Source organism: Heterodontus francisci, chromosome 3 (assembly GCF_036365525.1).
Source record: "Heterodontus francisci isolate sHetFra1 chromosome 3, sHetFra1.hap1, whole genome shotgun sequence".
Classification (NCBI taxonomy): domain Eukaryota; kingdom Metazoa; phylum Chordata; class Chondrichthyes; order Heterodontiformes; family Heterodontidae; genus Heterodontus; species Heterodontus francisci.
Genome location: NC_090373.1, coordinates 29,487,783 through 29,511,200, shown reverse-complemented (window position 1 = coordinate 29,511,200; position 23,418 = coordinate 29,487,783). Strand labels below are relative to the sequence as shown.

Below are 23,418 nucleotides of genomic sequence, written 5' to 3'. Positions count from 1 at the left end.
CATTTATCGCCTATCCTTAATTGCCCTTGAGAAGGTGGTGGTGAGCCATCTTCTTGAATCGCTGCACTCCACATGGTGTAGGTACACCCACAGTGCTATTAGGAAGGGAGTTCCAGGATTTTGACCCAGCGACAGTGAAGGAACGGCGATATAGTTCCAAGTCAGAATGGTGTGTGACTGGAGGGGAACTTGCAGGTGGTGGTGCCTTGTTCTTCTCGGCAGTAGAGGTTGTGGATTCGAAAGGTTCTGTCGAAAGAGGCTTAGTGATTTGCTGCAGTGCATCTTGTAGATACACACTGCTGCCACTGTGCGTCGGTGGTGTAGGGAGTGAATGTTGAAGGTGGTGGATGGGGTGCCAATCAAGCGGGCTGCTTTGTCTTCGATGGTGGCCAGCGTCTTGAGTGTTGTTGGAGCTGCACCCATCCAGGCAAGTGGAGAGTATTCCATCACATTCCTGACAGGCTTTGGGGAGTCAGGAGGTGGATTACTTGCTGCAGAATTCCCAGGTTTTGACCTGTTCTTGTAGCCACAGTATTTATGTGGCTGTTCCAGCTCAGTTTCTGGTCAGGTAGTCCCCAGGATGTTGATAGTGGGGGATTCAGTGATGGTAATGCCATTGAATGTCAAGGGGAGGTGGTTAGATTCTCTCTTGTTGGAGATGGTCATTGCCTGGCACTAGTGTGGCGTGAATATTACTTGCCACTTATCAGCCCAAGCATGGATATTGTCCAGTTCTTGTTGCATCTGCACACGGGCTGCTTCATTACTGCGGAGTCACAAATGGTACTGAACATTGTGCAATCATCAGCAAACATCCCCACTTCTGACCTTATGATGGAGGGATACCTAAAAATGAGGTGTCAACCTGGTGAAGATACAGCACTGGACTACACCATGCGATAGTCAGAGATAAACGATCCCACCACCAACGGATCAGATCTAAGCTCTGTAGTCCTGCCACATCCACTTGTGAATGGTGGTGGACAATTAAACAAAAACTCCAAAAACATCCGTATCCTCAATGATGGGGGAGCCCAGCACATCAGTACAAAAGACCAGGCTGAAGCATTTGCAATCATCTCCAGCCAGAAATGCCGAGTGGATGATCCATCTCGGCCTCCTCCTGACGTCCCCGTCATCATAGGTGCCAAGCTTCAAACATTTCGATTCACTTCACATGATATCAAGTAACGGCTGAACGCACTGGATACTGTAAAGGCTATGGGCCCTTACAACATCCCAGCTATAGTACTGAAGACCTGTCTTCCAGAACAAGCCATGTCCCTAGCCAAGCTGTTCCAGTACAGCTACAACACTGGCATCTACCCAGCAATGTGGAAAATTGACCAGATACATGCTCTCTCCTACCAATACTATCATGGACAGATGCATCTGCAACAGGTAGATTGGTGAGGACGAGGTCAAGTAGTTTTTCCCTCTTCCCCACCACAGGCCCCTTCTTGACTTGGTCAGCTCAGTTATCAGTGGTGCTACCGACCCACTCTTGGTGATGGTCATTGAAGTCCCCCATCCAGAGTACATTCTGTGGCCTTGCCGCTGTCAGTGCTTCTTCCATGTTCAACATGGAGAAGCACTGATTCATCAGCCAAGGGTCGGGGGTGGGGGGTCACTAGGTGGTAAACAGCAGGAGGTTTCCTTGCCCATGTTTGACCTGATGCCTTGAGACATAATGGGGTCCGGAGTCAATGTTGAGGACTCCCAGGGCAACTCCCTCCCTACTGTATACCACTGTGCCACCACCTCTGGTGGGTCTGTCCTGCCGGTGGGACAAGCCATATTCAGGGATGGTGATGGTGGTGGTGATGATTGTGGGACATTGTCTGTAAGGTATGATTCCGTGAGTATGACCATGTCAGGCTGTTGCTTGACTAGTCTGTTGAACAGCTCTCCCAATTTTGGCACAAGTCCCCAGATGTTAGTGAGGGGGACTTTGCAGGATCGACTGGGAAGAGTTTGCCTTTGTCCTTTCCGGTGCCTAGGTTGATGCTGGGTGGTCTGTCCAGTTTTATTCTTAATTTCTGTAGCGGTTTGGTACAACTGAATGGCTAGCTAGGCTATTCAAAGGGCAGTTAAGAATCAACCACATTGCTGTAGTTCTTGACTGCTGAGGGAGTGCTGCACTGTCGGAGGTGCTGTCTTTCTGATGAGATGTTAAACTGAGGCTCCGTCTTCTCTCTCAAGTGGATGTAAAATGTAAAATATCCTATGGCACTATTTCAAAAGAAGGGCAGAGGAGTTCTTCCTGGTGTTCTGGCCAATATTGATCCCTCAACCGACATCACTAAAACATAATATCTGGTCGTTTATCACATTGCTGACTGTGAGATCTTTCTGTGCTCAAATTGACTGCCGCGTTTCCTACATTATTTTCACATACAGATCTTAAACACATGACCTAAGCAATCAGATTCCATTGGAACTTTCAAAAGACAACTGGTCATGTACCTGAAGACATCTAATTTGCAAGGTTATGTGGAAAAAGCTGGGGAATGGGACCAAATTGGATAGCTCTGTCAAAACGCCAGCACAGGCATGATGGGCAAAATAACCTCCTTCGGTTCTGTACGATTCTATTATCCTATGACTGCAACAGTGACTACAATTCAATCTTTGAAGGTGGCAGGACATATTGAGAGAGTGGTTAGTAAAGCATATGGGATATTGGGCTTCATAAATAGAGGCATTGAGTACAAAAGCAGGGAAGTAATGCTTTGATAAAGCTCTGGTTAGGCCCTAACTGGAGTATTGGGTCCTTGAGAGGGTGCAGAGGAAATTTACCAGAATGGTTCCAGGGATGGGAGATTTTAGTTACAAGATTAGGTTGGAAAAGCTGGGTTTGTTCGCCTCAGAACAAAGGAGATTGAGGGGAGATTTGTTAGAGGTGTACAAGATTATGACAGGCTTAGATAAGGTAGACAATGTTTCCATTAACTAATGGTACAAGGACTAGGGGACACAGATTAAACGTTTTGGGTAAGAGATACAGGGGGAATATGAAGAATAAATTTTTACACAGTGGGTGGTAATGACTTGGAGCTCACCGCCCACAAGGGTGGTGGAAGCAGAGACGATCAATGATTTCAAAAGGAAATTAGATGGCCACTTACAGGGCTACAGCGATCGAGTGGGGGAGTGGGACTGACTGCATTGCTCTGTGGAAAACTGGCATGGACTCGATGGGCCGAATGGCTGCCATCTATGCCATAAATGACTAATAAAAAACTTCAAGAGTATTTCACTGGCTTTAAGGCGTTTTGGGATGTCCTGAGGTCATGAAAGGCATTAGGAACATATGAACAGGAGGAGGCCATTTAGCCCCTTGAGTCTCTTCTGCCATTCAGTGAGATGATGGCTGAGCTGTGACCTAACATCTTTGCTCCATATCCCTTAATACCGGTGGTTAACAAAACCTATCAATCTCAGATTTAAAATTAACAATTAATCTAATATCAATTGGTGTTTGTGGAAGTGAGTTCCAAACTTCTACCACCCTTTGTCTGTAGAAGTGCTTCCTAATTTCACTCATGAAAGGTTTATATAAATGCAAGTTCTTTCATTATCCTTCTTCTGAGCAGAACATTTTCAAATGTTGACAGCCATTTAAATGTAGTAAACCATGCTGATCTGCAGAATAAATGGTCCGATTGCTTTATGGCTCAGTAAATAACTGCAGTCTTCATACATGGCCAGATGTTTTGTTTGAGATAGAAGCTTGCAGGACCAGTCCAAACTTGCACTGATAATTGGCAAGTAACATTTGCGCCACACCAGTCCAGACAATGACCATCTACCCTTGATGTTCAACGGCATTACCATCGCTGAATCCCCCACCAGTGACCATAAACTTAACTGGACCAGTCATATAAGTACTGTGGCTACAAAAGCAGGTCAGAGGCTGGGAATTCTACGGTGAGTAACTCACCTCCTGACTCCCCAAAGCCTGTCCACCATCTACAAGGCACAAATCCACTTGCCTGGATGGGTGCAGCTCCAACAACACTCAAGAAGCTTGACACCATCCAGGACAAAGCAGCCCACTTGATTGGCACCCCATCTACTACCTTCAACATTCACCCTCTTCACCGATGCACAGTGACAGCAGTGTGTACCATCTACAAGATGCACTGCAGCAACTCACCAAGGCTCCTTCAACAGCACCTTCCAAACCCACGACCTCTACTACCTAGAAGGACAAGGGCAGCAGATGCGTGGGAACACCACAATTTCCAAGTCTCTCACAATCCTGACTGGGAACTATTTTGCCATTTCTTCACTGCAGCTGGGTCAAAATTCTGGAACTCCCTTCTTAACAGCACCTACACACCAAGGACTGCAGCGGTTCGAGAAGGCGGCTCACCACCAGGGCAATTAGGGATGTTCAATAAATGCTGGCCTCGCCAATGACGCCACCATCCTATGAACGAATTTAAATAGAAGATGTTTAAACAAAGTTTAAATACCAATCTCTGCCTTTGACAGGGCTTTGAAGGCACCATTGCTTGGGAGAGCCAAGACTCTGAGTACCTCATCACTACGAACCTCACTGATGTCCTGCTTGATAATGGAGGTGGTGTTCTTAGATTCTCTGCAGTAAGTCAATCCTCATGTTACAGTAAGTTGACTAATCAGGAATCCTGCAGAAAAGTGGTGAAAGCACAAGAGCTGCATCCTCTCCCAGAGACAGACATTGGGAAATGAGGAGCAGTACTGAGGGAGCACTGCACTGTCAGAGGGTCAGTACTGAGGGAGTGCTGCACTGTCAGAGGGTCAGTACTGAGGGAGCGCTGCACTGCCAGAGGGTCAGTACTGAGGGAGCGCTGCACTGTCAGAGGGTCAGTACTGAGGGAGCGCTGCACTGTCAGAGGGTCAGTACTGAGGGAGCGCTGCATTGTCAGAGGGTCAGTACTGAGGGAGCGCTGCACTGTCAGAGGGTCAGTACTGAGGGAGCGCTGCACGGTCAGAGGGTCAGTACTGAGGGAGCGCTGCACTGTCAGAGGGTCAGTACTGAGGGAGCGCTGCACTGTCAGAGAGTCAGTACTGAGGGAGCGCTGCACTGTCAGAGGGTCAGTACTGAGGGAGCGCTGCACTGTCAGAGGGTCAGTACTGAGGGAGTGCTGCACTGTCGGAGGGTCAGTACTGAGGGAGCGCTGCGCTGTCGGAGGGTCAGTACTGAGGGAGCGCTGCACTGTCGGAGGGTCAGTACTGTGGGAGCGCTGCACTGTCAGAGGGTCAGTACTGAGGGAGTGCTGCACTGTCGGAGGATCAGTACTGAGGGAGCGCTGCACTGTCAGAGGGTCAGTACTGAGGGAGTGCTGCACTGTCAGAGGGTCAGTACTGAGGGAGCGCTGCACTGTCAGAGGGTCAGTACTGAGGGAGCTTTTTTTCAATTAAATGTGTATGGGACTTTGTTGGTGTAAAAGGAATATTAGCTTGTGTTTAAAGCATGTAACTAGATATTGATATTGGTTTACTGTGTGTATGTGCAGGTGCAGTAAATGTAGTTTTTTTGGACACTGATTCTTCCCTCCCTGATCTCACGCTATTCGTTTTGTTGTAAATAGGCTCAGCTGCAGGCAGAGAAGGAGGTGATTCAAGATGGTTTTGGACAGAATGTGGCAGCAGTGGCTGGAGGCTTTACTTACACCATTCATGGTAGGTCAGTGATAGACCAAACTGCAACCCTGGCAACGGACATCAGTGTAAACGGCATAGTCCCTTAAGTTTAAAATGATGCTGCTGAAACAGTAATGCAGGAAAATGACTGGCAAGAAGGACATTGGCCTTCAATAAGATTCAATAACCCGAGCTTTGCAAGTGGGAACATAACAGTTCTTTAGTGTGAAATAAAAACGAGAAATGTTGGGAATACTCAGCAGGTCAGGCAGCATCTGTGGAGAAAGAAACAGAGTTAATGTTTCAGGTCAGTGACCTGTTGTCAGAACTGAAAAAAGTTAGAAATGTAACAGCCTTTATGCAAGTACAGAGTGAAAGGGGGGAAGGGAAGGAAAGAACAAAAGAGGTCTGTGATAGGCTGTTTTACAATGTTAAAGTTGCTATATAGATGCAAATTCTTGTTATTGTGTTTATGTCACTGAACTAATCCTGAAAATGTGAGTTCAAATCCCACAGTGGGCATTTCAAGAATTTGAGTTTAAAAAATCTGCAAGTAAAAAGCTGGACTTGATAAAACTGACCGAGAAGCCAGTGGATTGTCGTGAAAACTGATCTGGTTCACTAATGTCCCTTTAGAGAAGGAAACCTGCCGTCCTTATCTGATCTGGTCCTATATGTGGCTCCAGTCCCACACCAATGTGATTGACTCTTAAATGCCCTCCGAAGTGGCCTACGAAGCCAATCAGTTGTTTCAAACTGAGGGCAACTATGAATGGGCAGTAAATTCTGGCCTTGCCAGCAATGTCCACATGTGGAGAAATAATTTTTTTAAATATCCTCAGCTATCCTTACTGTATTATAACTATTAGTTACAGTTTTCTAACACAATATAACTTGTCTGAAATGTAGCAGAGAGTGTGACAGAGAGGGATTATTGAAAGCACAGACACAGCCTGTCACTCTACTCATCTTTTTCAGATGGTGCTGCACTCCTGGAAAGCCTCGCCACTAGGCCCAAGCGGTTTGAAAGCCACAAAAATAAGCTCAGGGAAGAGGATGTTGCCTTACAAGAAGAAAGCCAAACCTATCAGGATATTGTTTTTGTAGACGTGATAGACACATACAGAAATGTACCACACAAGTTACTGCACTTTTATCAGTGGTAAGGGATATTCATCATTTTTGTTCACTCTTTGTGTTAGCCATGGCTCACTGGGTAGCTATCTCGCCTCTGATTCGGAAGCTTGTGGGTTCAAGTCCCACTCCAGGGAGCTTAGCAAAATCTAGGTTCACACTCCCAATGCCAGTACTGAGGGAGTGCTGCACTGTTGGAGGTGCTGTCTTTTGGATGTGACGTTAAACCGAGGTTCCACTTGCCTTCTCATGTGGACATAAAAGATCCCATGGCACTATTGCAATGAAGAGGAGGAGAATTCTCCCCAATGTCCTGGCTAATATTTATCCTTAAGCCAACACCTGAAAACAGAATATCTGGTCAATTATCACATGGCTGTTTGTGGGAGCTTCCCCTGTGCAAGCAAGTTGGCTACAGTGTTTCCCACATTATAACAGTGACGACACTTCCAAAAAAAAGGACTTAATTGGCTGTGAAGAGCTTTGGGACATCCTGAGGTCAGGAAAGGCAGTACAGAAATGCAAGTCTTTCCTTCTTAGTTGCGGAAGGGATTGTGGTCTGGAGTCACAGGTGAGTTTTTTTTTGGATAACTAAGTGATTGAGGTTTGGAGGCCCCTGCACCCAGTTTAGGAGTGTCCCTACAGCCTACTGGAAAAGCATTTTCATAATATCATGAAGTCTGATCCTGCTTTTGCCTTACGAACAGGTCTGTGCACTCGACGAGCTTCAAACTGCTGCTAAAAACGGACGATGATTGTTACGTGGATGTGGAGGCAGTACTAGAGAGAGCAGGAGACAGACTGGGAGCTACAAACGTGTGGTGGGGAAAGTCAGTATCTATGTGTTTATGAGACCTTTATAAAATCAGTTCATCCTAATCATTCAAAAGGAGAAATTTGCAGGACCATGCAGCAAAGAGCAGGGAGAGTGGGACTAATCGGATAGCTCTTTCAAAGAGCAGGCAGGGGAATGCTGGGCCGAATGGCTGCTTTCTGTATTGTATAATTCTGTTCTATGATTTGGTGACTGCACAGCTGTTATTGAGGACCTGACTGTCAATGTGTTAGAGTTACTGCATTTTATATTTGTTCATCTGAAATAACTGGATAACTTACCTGTTGAGCCACGTTTCCTGACCAGAAGCCCTGAAGATTAATATATTCCTTTTGCCTAAGCTAATGTCTCATTCCTTTATCTCATTCTTGTCCTTTCTTATGACTGGTCCATTTGATCTCCCTCCTCTGCTCCCTTTGCCCTGCACTGGACGCTAAATTCTTTTTTTAGCTGCAGATTAACCTCTTCTCCCTTCTATATGTGCTGTTTCTGATTTCTTTTATTTGCCATTTTAGCCCTACCTAGCTTAAATGGCTACAAATTCAAACCCAGAGAGCTTGACAGGCCTCAATACCAACAGTCTGAGCACCTCTTCCGCGTGATATCAGTGGATTAGGTTTTCTGAGGTTTTTAAAAGTACTAATGAAAACTAATCTAAAAGGATGTGATACAATAGTCATTTATCACAAAATATGTGGTGCTTTGGAGTAATATCATGATCAATGAAGTTAATTTATGAAATCGAAACAGAAAATGCAGGAAATACTCAGCAGGTCAGGTCGCATCTGAAGAGAGAAACAGAGTTAATGTTTCAGGTCAAAGACTTTTTGTCAGAACTGGAAGATGTTAGAAATTTAACAGTTTTTAAGCAAGTACAGCAGTAGGGGTAGAACAAAAGGGAAAGACTGTGATCGGGTGTAAGGCAGGAAGGATTGAATGGCAAAATGGACAAGGGTGGTAATGATAATCCGATAATCACAGATGGATCTAACAAAGGTGTAAATGATTACAAAATGTCCAAGAGGAAATGGATGAGTAAAATCTAAAGTTGTAAAATTGATGTGCTGAGATCAGAAGGCTTGTAAAATACCTATTAGAAAGATGAGGTGCTGTTCCTGAAGCATGTGTTGAGCTTAAAAGTTGTCATTCAGCAGCATCTTCCCATTTACGAGGGCAGATCGTAAACCTGAAACTCTGTTCCTCTCTCCACAGATGATGCTGAGTATTTCCAACATTTTGTATTTTTATTTCAGATTTTCAGCATCCGCAGTATTTTGTGGCTATATTTTTAATTTGTTTGTTCAGAAAAGTCCCTGGCTCATTCAGTTTCCTGACTGATTTCCCCAGTTTCAGGCAGAATTGGGCAGTGGATGGCAGTGGAAAGTGGATGGAGCTGGAATACCCAAGCCTGGTCTATCCCGATTTTGCCTGTGGTTCTGGTTACGCCGTCTCTCACAACCTGATAGAGTGGCTGGCAGAAAACGCTAAGACATTAAAAGTCTATCAGGTATTGGGCACCTTCCTGTGGGTTTTAACTGGGTTGTGGAAATGGTGGCTGTAAAATACACTCTGGTTATTTTTCCCCCTTTTTCAGATTTTAGTAACATAGGAATTGTTAGATGAAAAAGGACCAAGGTCCATCTAGTTCACCCACCAGTTGCATGATACAATGATAATGGAATTGTTGACGAGATCATTGGACACTAATAAATCTATTAATTAGTCTGTAACAGACCCAGACATGTTTACTGAAGGGGGGATTTCCAGTGGGTTTTCTGTGTGTGTGTTGAATGGCCCGTGCCAGTTGTATTATTGATGAACCAGGATCTCCACTCACCACCTCCAGTCTGTAGTCTCCAGCTGAGCAAGCCCCCCCCCCCACCCCCATCACATTTACCATTTGCCCTACCAGACTATAGGAACAGGGAGAGGACATTCAGCCCTTGAACCTGTTCAATTAGATCATGGCTGATCAGTATCTTAACTCCATTTACCTGCCTTGGTTCCATATTCCTTAATACCCTTGCCCAACAAAGATCTCAAATTTCAATTGACCCCACAACCTCAACAGCTTTTTGGGGGATTGCCCGATTTCCACTGTCCTTTGTGTGAAGAAGTGCTTCCTGATATCACCCCCAAATGACCCAGCTCTAATTTTAAGGTTATGCCGACTTTATTCTGGACTCCCCTACCAGAGGAATTAGTTTCTGTCTAACTATCTGATCAAGTCCAAATCCTTAGGAGGCGTCATTTTGCCCTTTGGACAGTGTGTCAACACTGTATACAAGGAGGAACACTAATCAATAACTAGGCCATGGAAAAACTGTTTACTGCTGTAAGAGTTCTGCAGTATCTATTCATGATAATTCCTTAGCTTCTTCATATATTAATAATCCAATTGTTCCAAAGTTAAATCTTATTTCCACCTACATTTTTGTCACCATTCCCATAATAGAATGGGATCACTCCAGTTAGTAAAACACAGAGAACCTTAGGAATGGAGTGGGTTTGTGAGGGTGTAAAAGTAATAGTCAATACTGAACCGCATTTCAGAATGCAACAGCATTAAATTGGTGTTTGAAATTCACACAGTAAGTTCACATCTTACTGCCACAGAAAATGAGAAAATCAATGGTGCTAAAATACAGAAAAAAGGAGATTGAACCTTTGCAGACCAAAATCCTCAAAGAACATTCCTTACAACAGTATTTCTTCTAACAAAGATCCACTGACGAGTGTTGTGTTTTTGACATCTCAGGATGTTGGCATTTCTGGTTAGGCCAGCATTTATTACCCATCCCCAGTTGCAGTTGAGAAGGTGGTGGTGAGCCACTGCATTCTGTGTAGTGAAGGTACTCCCATGTTGCTGTTAGATAGGGAGTTCCAGGATTTTGAGCCATTGCTGATGAAGGAACAACGATATATTTCCAAGTCAGGATGGGGTGTGACTTGGAGTGGAACTCTGAGGCATTGGTGTTCTAATCACCTTCTGCCCGTGTCCTTGGGATGTTTCAAAGGAAGTATTTTCAGAATAATAATCGCCAATGTTGATACTGTTCCAAACTATTTAGAGGGTGAATTGCTGAATTAATGTAATTTTTAACACAAGTAGTTCACATTATAGCCATGTAGAAAGTGGGGCTCTGAGAATAACCCTCTGGCCTGTATTGTAACTGTAGGGTGAAGATGTCAGCATGGGCATTTGGATGGCTGCAGTTGGACCTCAGCGGCATCAGGTAACCAAATGACATTCAACATTTCCAATGTTGTTTTCTCTGAGACTATAAGGAGTGTTGTGCATTTTCAAGTGGCTGATCTTCACAGTAATTATGGATTTGCAGTTTAGTAATTAGCTGTTAATTACTTTGAAGTACAGCACAGAAACAGGCCATTTGGCCCAATGCTGGTGTGAGCCTCCTCCCATCCCTCTTTATCTCTACCAACCAGCATATCCTTCTATTCCTTTCTCCCCTTAAATCCATCTATGCTATTTGTCTCAACTACTCCAGTGGTCGGGAGTTCCACAATCCGACCACTCTCTGGCTGACCAACTAAATGCTTCTGTCTTCACAAAGGAGGATACAAATATCATACCAAAAATGTTGGGGAACACAGGACTTAGTGAGAGAGAAGAAATGAAGGAAATCAGTATTAGTAGAGAAATGGTGTATCCCCAGGGCCTAATGGTGTGCATCCCAGAGTATTTAAGGAAGTGGCCCTAGAAATAGTGGATGCTTTGGTGGTCATCTTCCAATATTCTATAGACTCTGGAACAGTTCCTACAGATTGGAGGGTAGCTAATGTAACCCCACTATTTAAAAAGGGAGGTAGAGAGAAAGCAGGGAATTATTGACCAGTCAGCCTGATGTCGGTAGTGGGGAAAATTCTAGAGTCCATTATCAAAGAGCACTTGGAGAACAGTGGTAGAATTGGACAGAGTCAGCATGGATTTACAAAAGGGAAATCATGCTTGACAAATCTAGTAGAATTCTTCGAGGATGTAACTAGTAGAGTTGATGACGGGGAGCCAGTAGATGTGGTTTATTTGGACTTGCAGAAGGCTTTCGACAGTCCCACATAAGAGATTAGCGTGTTAAAATTAAAGCGCATGGGATTGACTAGTGGGGTACCACAGGGATCGGTGCTATTCACCCCAGCTATTCACAATATATATAAATGATTTAGATGAGGGAACTAAATGTAATATCTCCAAATTTGCAGATGACACAAAACTGGGTGGGAGGGTGAGTTGTGAGGAGGATGCAGAGAGGCTTCAGGGTGATTTGGACAAGTTGACTGAGTGGGCAAATGCATGGCAGATGCAGTTATAATGTGGATAAATGTGAGGTAGTAAAAACAGGAAGGCAGATTATTATCTGAATGGCTATAAACTGAGAGAGGGGAATATGCAACGAGACCTGGGTGTTCTTGTACACCAGTCGCTAAAGGTAAGCATGCAGATCCAACAGGTGGTAAAAAAGGCAAATGGTATGTTGGCCTTCATAGCAAGAGGATTTGAGTACAGGAGCAGGGATGTCTTGCTGCAATTATACAGGGCCTCGGTGAGGCCACACCTGGAATATTGTGTGCAGTTTTGGCCTCCTTATCTGAGGAAGGACATTCTTGCTGCAGAGGGAGTGCAGCGAAGGTTTACCAGACTGATTCCTGGGATGGCGGGACTGACGTATGAGGAGAGATTGAGTCGGTTAGAATTATATTCGCTGGAGTTCAGAAGAGTGAAGGGGGATCTCATAGAAACCTATAAAATTCTAACAGGACTTGACAAGGTAGATGCAGGAAGGATGTTCCCGATGGTGGGGGAGTACAGAACCAGGGGTCATAGTCTAAGGATACGGGGTAAACCATTCAGGACTGAGATGAGGAGAAATTTCTTCACCCAGAGAGTGGTAAGCCTGTGGAATTCGCTACCACAGAAAGCAGTTGGGGCCAAAACATTGTATGTTTTCAAGGAGATTAGATATAGCTGTTGGGTTTAAAGGGATCAAAGGGTATGGGGCGAAAGCGGGAACAGGTTACTGAGTTGGAGGATCAGCCATGATCATAATGAATGGTGGAGCAGGCTCGAAGGGCCGAATGGCCTACTCCTGCTCCTATTTTCTATGTTTCTCTGGGTCAGGAAGTGTCTCCTGAATTCCCTGTTGGATTTATGACCTCGGGTTTTGGACTCCCCACAAGTATGTCTTTTTCAGAAGAGCCTTTCAACTCTTGCTTTTTCCTATAACTTTGCCTGCTCCTTGAATGTATTGTAAGTAATTGTAGCTTACACTTTATATTAAAATGTCACCCTTTTCTCCCCATCTTGCTGCCAAGGACACTCGCTGGCTGTGTGAAAAGAGGTGTCTCCCTGGTGCTCTCTCGATCCCCCAGTACTCTCCAAGGGAGTTGGTTGAGTTGTGGAAGAATAAGGAACAGTGTGGAAACCCCTGTTACTGTCAAAAGTGAGGATCGCCAGGCTGTTCTCGGCAAGTCAGGACAAATATCAAAAATCTTTTGGCTCGGGGGCTTTTGGCTGTGAATGTGGACACTGTCCTTTACTTCACTTGTACAGCTATGGTCTGTCTGTTATCTAAGGATGAGGAATCACTATTGACAGACCAGCTATCGATTGGAATGAAATGACTGCAATCGTAAAGGATCTATCTATAAACTTCCAGCTCCACTGGGCCCTATGGGCTTTCACTGATCTGACCTGATGTAGGTTGGTTGTGAGCTGGCACTGCACCACCAGTGCCATTGGCTGCACACAACCTTCCTGTGTGTAGCAACAGAAGTTAACAGCAGGTCGTTTTGATTAGCACACCTTCCTATTTTTGTATTTGTGAGAATAAAAGTACTCAATCTTTTCCTGTCTTCACCACCGCCACCCCCCACCCCCTCCGGGGTTCCTTGTCATTTAGAATCAAGAAAGAAAACAAACAGTGGGAGCAGGAAATAAATAATGATAAAAGTGGCTTGGAGTGGAAAACCTCAAACGATCATTGTTGGGATTGGGTAGGAAGTATGAGATAGAAAGTAGGGATAATGGATCTGCACCCCAATTGGCAGGATGTAACCCTGTGCTGCACTGGGGCCTCAGCATTTCACCATATTTGCAAATGATTTAAATGAAGAGAGAATCATATATCCAAGTTGCAAAGGGACATTAATATTGATGTGCGTGAGAAAAACTGTAGCTGATGGGAGCTCACTGTGTGGACGTAGTGAAAAGTGCAAACTGTATCTTAGGATGTGCCACTCAAGTAAAACACACAGGCAATAATTAGTGAGCCTGGCTCGCTGAGTGTTGTGAACAGTTCTGGGCACCACCTTGAAGAGCAACTGTGATTGGGGCAGTTGATCCATGATGAAGGGGCTGGGAATGTTTACATGGAACAGGGGGCATCTTAGAAATGATTTTATTGAAAAATTAAAATCTTTTCAGGGAATAGAGAAGTTCAATATCAACACAAGCAAGCTGATGAGGAAGAATTTAAGCTTAGACAAGAAAAAGTGCCTACACATTTAAAGTCTACCCTTGTCACACAGAGGGTGATGAATATGTGCAATAATTTAGCAGTAATGGGGGGGGGGGTGGTTTTTGGTAAGCAGGATGCTGAGTTTTGAGAGTGGACCAAAGGCTGATAGTCTTCTGCAGCTCAGCTAAGGATTGAATGGCTTCAGTACAAAATCTTGGTTGTGTCTTATGCTCTGGGCCAGGTTGTTGGCAGAAGATACACAGAAATTGGAAATGGAATTCATGAGGTGGAACTTGTTCCTGCTGAAGGTGTAGCTCACACTGTTCCACTCTTGGCAAGTGTTGATAAGACAGTGCTATACTGCTGGCGACATCTATACCACATCAGCCTGGGCTTCTTCCATAAAGAGTAACCCTTTCTCATATGTGCCTTTGTTAAAGTGATGGTATATGACCAAACTTACTGTGGACTCATTTCCTTCTAAGACCAACCACATTGCACATACTTATATGATACCTAGAGCAATCCTTAACATGCACACAGTTTCACATTTACCCATTTTGTCTTGTCTTATACAAGATGGACACTTAGTAAAACCAGTCCTCAGTACAGTGCAAATCATATCATGGTTCCAGAACAGAACCTGTAGACCTTGTGAACTAGTCATGTTATTAAAGTTTGTTTTAATTCATCTAATGAGAAAGGAAAACACGACTGCAGCAAAAATCTTTTATTATAGAAAGGAATTGAATTTGCATAGGTTCCTCATACAGATATTTACCAATGTCAAATGTAATTAGAACCCTTGTAACCCACAATGTTCTACATACAACACTTTACAGGTGTACAAGTCTCTGGGAAGTTTTGGAAGTTGAGAAAGCTTTACAAGGAGAGTAATATTCTACACATTGAGATGCTATAAACCCTGGAGGGTGATAAAGTAAAATAGACACAGTCTGGCGAAAAGAAAAAAGTTAACATTTCTGATCTAACCCTGACCAAGTTAAGGCCACAACCGATTAGTTTAGAGGGTCAGAGGCTACAGTAGAGGTACAAAAGGAAAAGGGCAGGAGGATCAGATTTTTTATTGTTACTCACAGCACAGGCTATGTTCTTGTGAGGGTACCGCAATGCCCCAAGATGCAAGTGTTTTCTCAGTTTTAATTTTCATTCTTTCGAATGTCTGCATGTCTCTCTCACCACACCATAGGAGAGATCAGCTTTTGGTGATGCATTTGATGCTGACGTGTTCTAGGGGCAGGAAGTGCTTTAACAGCCCAGGCAAAACTCCAACACACACACACTTCAATGTAGCCCCTCAACTGCTAGCTGTTTGTACTGTCTCTCATTCAAGGACAAAGGCCTGAATTGGATTGTGTGGTGACATTAGTAAGTACAAATATACAGATGTTAAAACATCTGTAATACCAGTCCATTTCATTAACTGCCAAAACGAGATAGGATATACACAATGTAAAAGTGTTAAATACCTACTGACAGTTCATGGTGGGGTAACCTTAAACTCAATTATGCATTATTCCTAAATGCTTCTTAATCAGCTAAAACTTTCTGACAGGACCATGTTGAGATTCATTTTAGAAAGGGTTGATAACATCTCTCTCCCCCGATAATATGCAAAACATATTCTCCTTCTAAAGCTTTATCACATGCTCAACCCATCCCACCACATCCCTCTGCTCTACACACTATAGCATAGAAGACAGGCTGCTTTCAGCATGATCCTGCCCCACAGCCACCATCAATACAGTTCCATTTTGACTATCACAGGTTCACACTGTAGGGGATGGGTGAGATCTTGGATGGGTGAAGGCATTCAGCTAAGAATCATCCAAACTCACCTGTCGAAGGTAGCTGAACTTAAAATGCTTGTTAAGCCTCTAAATCAGAGTCTAATGCAGTAACATTAAGGCCAAATGCCCACAACCACTAAAAGACACTTAACACTGAACCTTTCAGCTCACTTCAAATTATTAGTGGTTCAGAAACACTACTGTATAAAGAGCAAAAATTGTTTTGAGAATGAGGTTAATCACTCCAAGTCTGCATTAGGATTTTCGGTAAACATTAAGTGCCATTGCTAATCAGAACATGTTAATTTTAGAACTGTATTATAAACTGCACCAGGCCTGTTTATTGTGTAAAGAAACATGGAGCTTCTGTTTTTACCAAAAACAATACAAAGCTGTGAGTTTTGACACAGGTGCAAATTATAATGTGAATTTTGTAACATCCACATCACATTCTGTAGCTTCAAGACTGGCACAAAAAGAAATCGCTGTTCACTAAATAGCCAGCATTGTTTTAAGTACAGACGGAGTACTACCTCCAAAACTGCAAGTATCGTACAGGATCACATGCATCTTCAATACAGTGCTGGGATGGTGCTGAAAAATATCTTCTTTCAAGGCTCGGAGTTATGGTTCCTTTCCTTTATGTATAACATGCTAGTCACATACAGCTACCATCGCACTAATATACAGTCTCCACTCTCTATAGAGTAGTATGAAAGAGGCTTCAGATCATTATCCATATCTATTTCCATATCCATCTAAGAAAAAATATAAAAAGATCAGTTCTACTGTATAGTAGCCACATAGAGCAGAGTACACACAGATTTCCATTTAAAGGATAGACAGCAAATTACCTTCACTGAATAAGTTCTCATTGGGAATTCAGTTGGTTTCTTCAACAACAAATCTAGTCTCCATTGCTGTACCATTATAAATATTTATAATGTTCCAAAGGGAAGTGTAAAAAAAAATTGTATCAGTATTGCAGTGTTGCTTCAGTTTTGCTACTGGCTGAATGAAGCACACTTAAGCAATCCTGTTCCCTGTTCAGAAAACGGCTGCAACAGGGGGCACGGTAACACAGTGGGTGATCTCTGCCCAGTGTTTACCATCCAACTCCCCCGGCACGCCATGTCATCATCTGCATATGGTACCTTCCAGATGGTAAGGCTGTGATTGGAACTGGGTGGCACAGTTTGTTGGTGTAACACTCCACAATACTGCACAGTGTGCGTTCACAGCCTCCCTTTCACAAGAAGAACTTCACTCAAGGTCACCTGTCAGTCATATGCGACTTGGACAGTCAAAGTTCAGACTGTACCGGTTGAAAATGGGCAATTGCAAATTCAATGCAAAACATGCAAAACAAAATTGGGTGGGATGTGGCAGGGGCTTCCAATTTCACTACTGCCGATTTCACACCACCTGCAAAGTTGAATTTTGCTTCCTGAGTATCAGGTTTATGTTTCTCCCTGAACTTCTTATCACTTCCAAATCCAGGCTGCAAGAACTGCAAGACTTTGAAAAGACACACAACTGCCCTATTCATGGCACTGAGTACCAGTTTTGAGCGCCGCACCCTGACTTCTCTCACATTTCAAAGGATTATATGACACATTGTTTTTCCCTCTTTGCCAACTTTCCTCTATCCCCTCCCGCGGTCATAGAATTCATGATGGAGTACAGTCCTGGGGCAGGGGTGATCCAATTGCCCTCTGGTACCCCAAATGAAGCAGCCATTATCTGTGAACCTCGTCAACAAAGTGATCGGGGGGGAGGAACCATCCCCGACAGTCCCTTCCCTAACCCAGTGTGGCTGAGACCCTGTTTGAAATCAACTAACTCAGCATACCCCAGGTATCAAATTGGGACTTTTCTACTCTTGAAGGGCTCAGCGACTCAAGGAGTCAAGTCATTCGTTGGAGGGGCATTTTTTTTGTTGTTCATCTCACTCCATGGAGGACGAAACTTAAGTACAAATTTCACTGCAAATCTGAAATAAGATGTTTTCCCTTCAGTTCATTAAAACCCTTCCTTCCCAGAAACAAAGATCTTACGGAAGACACTGGGCCTCTATGAGCTGTTGGGGTGCATTCCCAGCACAGGTCAGGGAAAGTTCAAATTGCTACAACTGTCCTTGACTATTATCTCACGGACCTTTAATTGAGATGTTTGTCGGACCATCCAGCACTATTACACCAACTGTCAGGAGTCAAAGGGTTTTTAGCATCTCTTCGGGCAGTTCTTGTCCTCACTGTGTCAATCCGGCATGGGAAAATATTGTATCTTGAACCTTTCTAAACATTCGAATGAAAAGGACATCTAATTCTTAATTGTGCTGCATTTGTGATTTTGGTAAAGGAATCCTTGCCACTGCCCACCCCGCCCCAGTGCGTGTGTGTCTGCACTAACAGCTCCTTTACAAAACTCTACGCTATGATGTGATCATCTTACAAAATTCTATAGACTCTGGAGCAGTTCCTACAGATTGGAGGGTTACAAATGCAAACCCACTATTTAAAAAAGGAGGGAGAGAAAAAACAGGGAACTACAGTCCAGTTAGCCTTACATCAGTAGTGATGAAAATGCTAGAGTCTATTATAAAGAACGTGATAGCAGAACACCTGGAAAGCATAAACAGGATTGGGCAAAGTTGGCATAGGTTTACGAATGGGAAATCATGCTTAACAAATCTACTGGAGTTTTTTGAGGATGTAACTAGTAGAATAGATAAGGAAGAACCAGTGGATGTGGTGTATTTGTATTTTCAGAAGGCTTTTGATAAGGTTCCACATAAGAGGTTAGTGTGCAAAATTAAATCACATGGGATTGGGAGTAATATACTGGCATGGATTGAGAATTGGTTGACAGACAGGAAACAGAGAGTAGGAATAAACAGGTCTTTTTCTGGGCGGCAGGCAGTGACTAGTGGGGTCAGTGCTTTGGCCCCAGCTATTCACAATATAAATGACTTGGGTGAGAGAACTAAATGTAACATTTCCGAGTCTGCAGACCACACAAAGCTGAGGGGGAATGTGAGCTGTGAGGAGGATGCAAAGAAGCTTCAATGCGATTTGGACAAGTTGGGTGAGTGGGCAAATGCATGGCAGATGCAGTATAATGTGGATTAATATGAGGTTATCCACTTTGGTTGTAAAAACAGAAAGGCAGATTATCTGAATGGTGATAGATTGGGAAAGGGGGAGGTGCAATGAGACCTGGGTGTCCTTGTACACCAGTTGCTGAAAGCAAGCATTCAGGAAGGCAAATGGTATGTTAGCCTTCATTGCAAGAGGATTTGAATACAGGAGCAAGGATGTTTTACTGCAGTTATACAGGGCCTTGGTGAGACCACACCTGAAGTATTGTGTGCAGTTTTGGACTCCTTTTTTGAGGAAGGATGTTCTTGCCATGGAGGGAGTGTAAAGAAGATTTACTAGGCTGATTCCTGGGATGGCAGGATTGACATATGAGGAGAGATTGGGTCGACTAGGCCTATATTTACTAGAGTTTAGAAGAATGAGAGGGGATCTCATAGAAACCTATAAAATTCTGACAAGACTAGACAAGCTTGATGCAGGGAGGATGTTCCTGATGGCTGGAGAGTCCAGAACCAGGGGTCACAATCTCAGGATATGGGGCATGCCATTTAGAACTGAGATGAGGAGAAATTTCTTCACTCAGAGGGTGGTGAACCTGTGGAATTCTTTACCGCAGAAGGCAGTGGAGTCCGTCATTAAATATATTCAAGGAGGAGATAGATATATTTCTTAATGCCAAAGGGATCAAGGGATGTGGGGAGAAAGTGGGAACAGGGTACTGAATTAGACGATCAGCCATGATCTTTTTTGAATGGCGGAGCAGGCCCAAAGGGCTGAATGGCCTACTCCTGCTCCTATTTTCTATGGCTAAAAGAACCAAGCAAAGTATGCCAACACTTTAATATAGAATTCCTCACCTTTGAACTGATATATGTTAATTTTAATTCAGCACCCGGAATTTTGAGCAGTCGATGGAGCAGCCCCCTCACTTTCTGAATGGTCATGGAGCCTACATTGGCCAGTAGAACAGAGAATTCAGTTTATTAGCAGGAGATTTCAAGACCAACAGGCAACAACAACAACTTGCATTTATAAAGCACTTTTAATGCAATAAACCATTACAAAGCACTTCACAGGAGCACTTGCAGATAAAATGTGACATCAAACCACATAAAAAATATTAGGACAAAACTTGGTCAAAGAGGTAGGTTTTGAGAATGTCTTCAAGAAGGAGAAAGAGAGGTAGAGAAACTTAGCGAATACATTCCAGGGTTTAGGATCATATCAGCTGAAGGCATGGCCACCACTAGTGACGCAATTAAAATCGAGGATGTGCAACAGGCCAGAATTGAAGCAGCACAGGTATCCGAGAGTCATAGGACCGGAGAGGTTAGAGAGAGAGAGAGAGAGAGGGGAGGGGTGCAGGACCGGAGAGGTTACAGAGAGAGGGAGGGGTGTAGGACCAGAGAGATTAGAGAGAGAGGGAGGGGTGCAGGACCGGAGAGGTTAGAGAGAGGGGAGGGGTGCAGGACTGGTGAGGTTAGGGAGAGAGAGAGAGAGAGAGAGAGGGAGGGGTGCAGGACCGGAGAGGTTAGAGAGAGAGAGGGAGGGGTGCAGGACTGGAGAGATTAGAGAGAGAGGGAGGGGTGTAGGACCAGAGAGGTTAGAGAGAGGGGAGGGGTGTAGGACTGGTGAGGTTAGAGAGAGAGAAAGGGGAGGGGTGTAGTACTGGTGAGGTTAGAGAGAGAGAGAGAGAGAGAGGAGGGGTGTAGGACTGGTGAGATTAGAGAGAGAGAGAGAGGGGAGGGGTGTAGGACTGGTGAGGTTAGAGAGAGGGGAGGGGTGTAGGACTGGTGAGGTTAGAGAGAGAGAGGGGAGGGGTGTAGGACTGGTGAGGTTAGAGAGAGAGAGGGGAGGGATGTAGGACTGGTGAGGTTAGAGAGAGAGAGGGGAGGGATGTAGGACTGGTGAGGTTAGAGAGAGAGAGGGGAGGGGTGTAGGACTGGTGAGGTTAGAGAGAGAGAGGGGAGGGGTGTAGGACTGGTGAGGTTAGAGTGAAGAGGGAGGGGTGTAGGACCGGTGAGGTGAGTGAGAGGGGAGGGGTGTAGGACAGGTGAGGTTAGAAAGAGAGAGAGGGAGGGGTGCGGGACTGGAGAGATTAGAGAGAGAGGGAGGGGTGTAGGACCAGAGAGGTTAGAGAGAGAGAGAGAGGGGAGGGGTGTAGGACTGGTGAGGTTAGAGAGAGAGAGGGAGCGGTGTAGGATCGGTTAGAGAGAGAGAGGGAGGGATGTAGGACTGGTGAGGTTAGAGAGAGAGAAAGGGGAGGGGTGTAGTACTGGTGAGGTTAGAGAGAGAGAGAGAGGGGAGGGGTGTAGGACTGGTGAGATTAGAGAGAGAGAGAGAGGGGAGGGGTGTAGGACTGGTGAGGTTAGAGAGAGAGAGAGAGGGGAGGGGTGTAGGACTGGTGAGGTTAGAGAGAAGAGGGAGGGATGTAGGACCGGTGAGGTGAGTGAGAGGGGAGGGGTGTAGGACCGGTGAGGTTAGAGAGAGAGAGGGAGGGGTGCAGGACTGGAGAGATTAGAGAGAGAGGGAGGGGTGTAGGACCAGAGAGGTTAGAGAGAGAGAGAGGGGAGGGGTGTAGGACTGGTGAGATCAGAGAGAGAGAGGGAGGGGTGTAGGATCGGAGAGGTTAGGGAGAGAGAGAGGGAGGGATGTAGGACTGGAGAGGTTAGAGAGAGAGAAAGGGGAGGGGTGTAGTACTGGTGAGGTGAGAGAGAGGGGAGGGGGTGTAGGACTGGTAAGGTTAGAGAGAGAGAGAGGGGAGGGGTGTAGGACTGGTAAGGTTAGAGAGAAGAGGGAGGTGTGTCGGACCGGAGAGATTAGAGAGAGAGAGAGAGAGGAAGGGGCGTAGGACCGGTGAGGTGAGAGAGGGGAGGGGTGTAGGACCGGTGAGGTTAGAGAGAGAGAGGGGAGTGGTGTAGGACCGGTGAGGTTAGAAAGAAGAGGGAGGGATGTAGGACCGGAGAGATAAGAGAGAGAGGGGTGCAGGTCTGGAGAGATTAGAGAGAGAGGGAGGGGTGTAGGACCAGAGAGGTTTGTGAGTGAGAGAGGGGAGGGGTGTAGTACTGGTGAGGTTAGAGAGAGAGAGGGGAGGGGTGTAGTACTGGTGAGATTAGAGAGAGAGAGAGGGGAGGGGTGTAGGACTGGTGAGGTTAGAGAGAGAGAGGGGAGGGGTGTAGGACTGGTGAGGTTAGAGAGAAGAGGGAGGGGTGTAGGACCGGTGAGGTGAGTGAGAGGGGAGGGGTGTAGGACCGGTGAAGTTAGAGAGAGAGAGGGAGGGGTGCAGGACTGGAGAGATTAGAGAGAGAGGGAGGGGTGTAGGACCAGAGAGGTTAGGGAGAGAGAGAGGGAGGGATGTAGGACTGGTGAGGTTAGAGAGAGAGAAAGGGGAGGGGTGTAGTACTGGTGAGGTGAGAGAGAGGGGAGGGGGTGTAGGACTGGTAAGGTTAGAGAGAGAGAGAGGGGAGGGGTGTAGGACTGGTAAGGTTAGAGAGAAGAGGGAGGTGTGTAGGACCGGAGAGATTAGAGAGAGAGAGAGAGAGGAAGGGGCGTAGGACCGGTGAGGTGAGAGAGGGGAGGGGTGTAGGACCGGTGAGGTTAGAGAGAGAGAGGGGAGGGGTGTAGGACTGGTGAGGTTAGAAAGAAGAGGGAGGGATGTAGGACCGGAGAGATAAGAGAGAGAGAGAGGGGTGCAGGTCTGGAGAGATTAGAGAGAGAGGGAGGGGTGTAGGACCAGAGAGGTTTGTGAGTGAGAGAGGGGAGGGGTGTAGTACTGGTGAGGTTAGAGAGAGAGAGGGGAGGGGTGTAGTACTGGTGAGGTTAGAGAGAGAGAGGGGAGGGGTGTAGTACTGGTGAGGTTAGAGAGAGAGAGTGAGAGGGGAGGGGTGTAGGACTGGTGAGATTAGAGAGAGAAAGAGGGGAGGGGTGTAGGACTGGTGAGGTTAGAGAGAGAGAGGGGAGGGGTGTAGGACTGGAGAGGTTAGAGAGAAGAGGGAGGGGTGTAGGACCGGAGAGATTAGAGAGAGAGAGAGAGAGAGAGGGGAAGGGGTGTAGGACCGGTGAGGTTAGAGAGAGAGAGGGGAGGGCTGTAGGACCGGTGAGGTTAGAAAGAAGAGGGAGGGATGTAGGACCGGAGAGATAAGAGAGAGAGAGAGGGGTGCAGGTCTGGAGAGATTAGAGAGAGAGGGAGGGGTGTAGGACCAGAGAGGTTTGTGAGTGAGAGAGGGGAGGGGTGTAGTACTGGTGAGGTTAGAGAGAGAGAGGGGAGGGGTGTAGTACTGGTGAGGTTAGAGAGAGAGAGAGAGAGGGGAGGGGTGTAGGACTGGTGAGATTAGAGAGAGAAAGAGGGGAGGGGTGTAGGACTGGTGAGGTTAGAGAGAGAGAGGGGAGGGGTGTAGGACTGGAGAGGTTAGAGAGAGAGACGGGAG

At 45.5% G+C, this 23,418-nt stretch overlaps 2 protein-coding genes across 7 annotated transcripts in view; one reads left to right on the top strand and one right to left on the bottom strand.

Annotated features, from left to right (window-relative positions):
• b3galnt2 (beta-1,3-N-acetylgalactosaminyltransferase 2) overlaps nt 1-16,308 on the top strand; it is a 34,896-nt gene extending 18,588 nt beyond the window's left edge. The window contains exons 5-11 of one of the 3 annotated variants that reach the window (XM_068020607.1): nt 4,501-4,611; nt 5,583-5,673; nt 6,613-6,796; nt 7,476-7,598; nt 8,951-9,110; nt 10,783-10,839; nt 12,935-16,308. In XM_068020607.1, the coding sequence (XP_067876708.1) occupies nt 4,501-4,611; nt 5,583-5,673; nt 6,613-6,796; nt 7,476-7,598; nt 8,951-9,110; nt 10,783-10,839; nt 12,935-13,066 (858 nt within the window). In that variant the 3' untranslated portion in view covers nt 13,067-16,308. The remainder of the gene's footprint in view (nt 1-4,500; nt 4,612-5,582; nt 5,674-6,612; nt 6,797-7,475; nt 7,599-8,950; nt 9,111-10,782; nt 10,840-12,934) is intronic. The other 2 variants (XM_068020589.1, XM_068020598.1) reach the window with 2 other exon arrangements.
• Nucleotides 14,795-23,418, bottom strand: part of tbce (tubulin folding cofactor E) — a 69,626-nt gene continuing 61,002 nt past the window's right edge. For all 4 annotated transcript variants that reach the window (XM_068020545.1, XM_068020556.1, XM_068020574.1 and 1 more), the window contains exons 16-17: nt 19,849-19,940; nt 14,795-16,648 (exon numbers count right to left, since the gene is read on the bottom strand). In XM_068020545.1, coding sequence (XP_067876646.1) covers nt 16,559-16,648; nt 19,849-19,940 — 182 coding nt within the window. In that variant the 3' untranslated portion in view covers nt 14,795-16,558. The remainder of the gene's footprint in view (nt 16,649-19,848; nt 19,941-23,418) is intronic.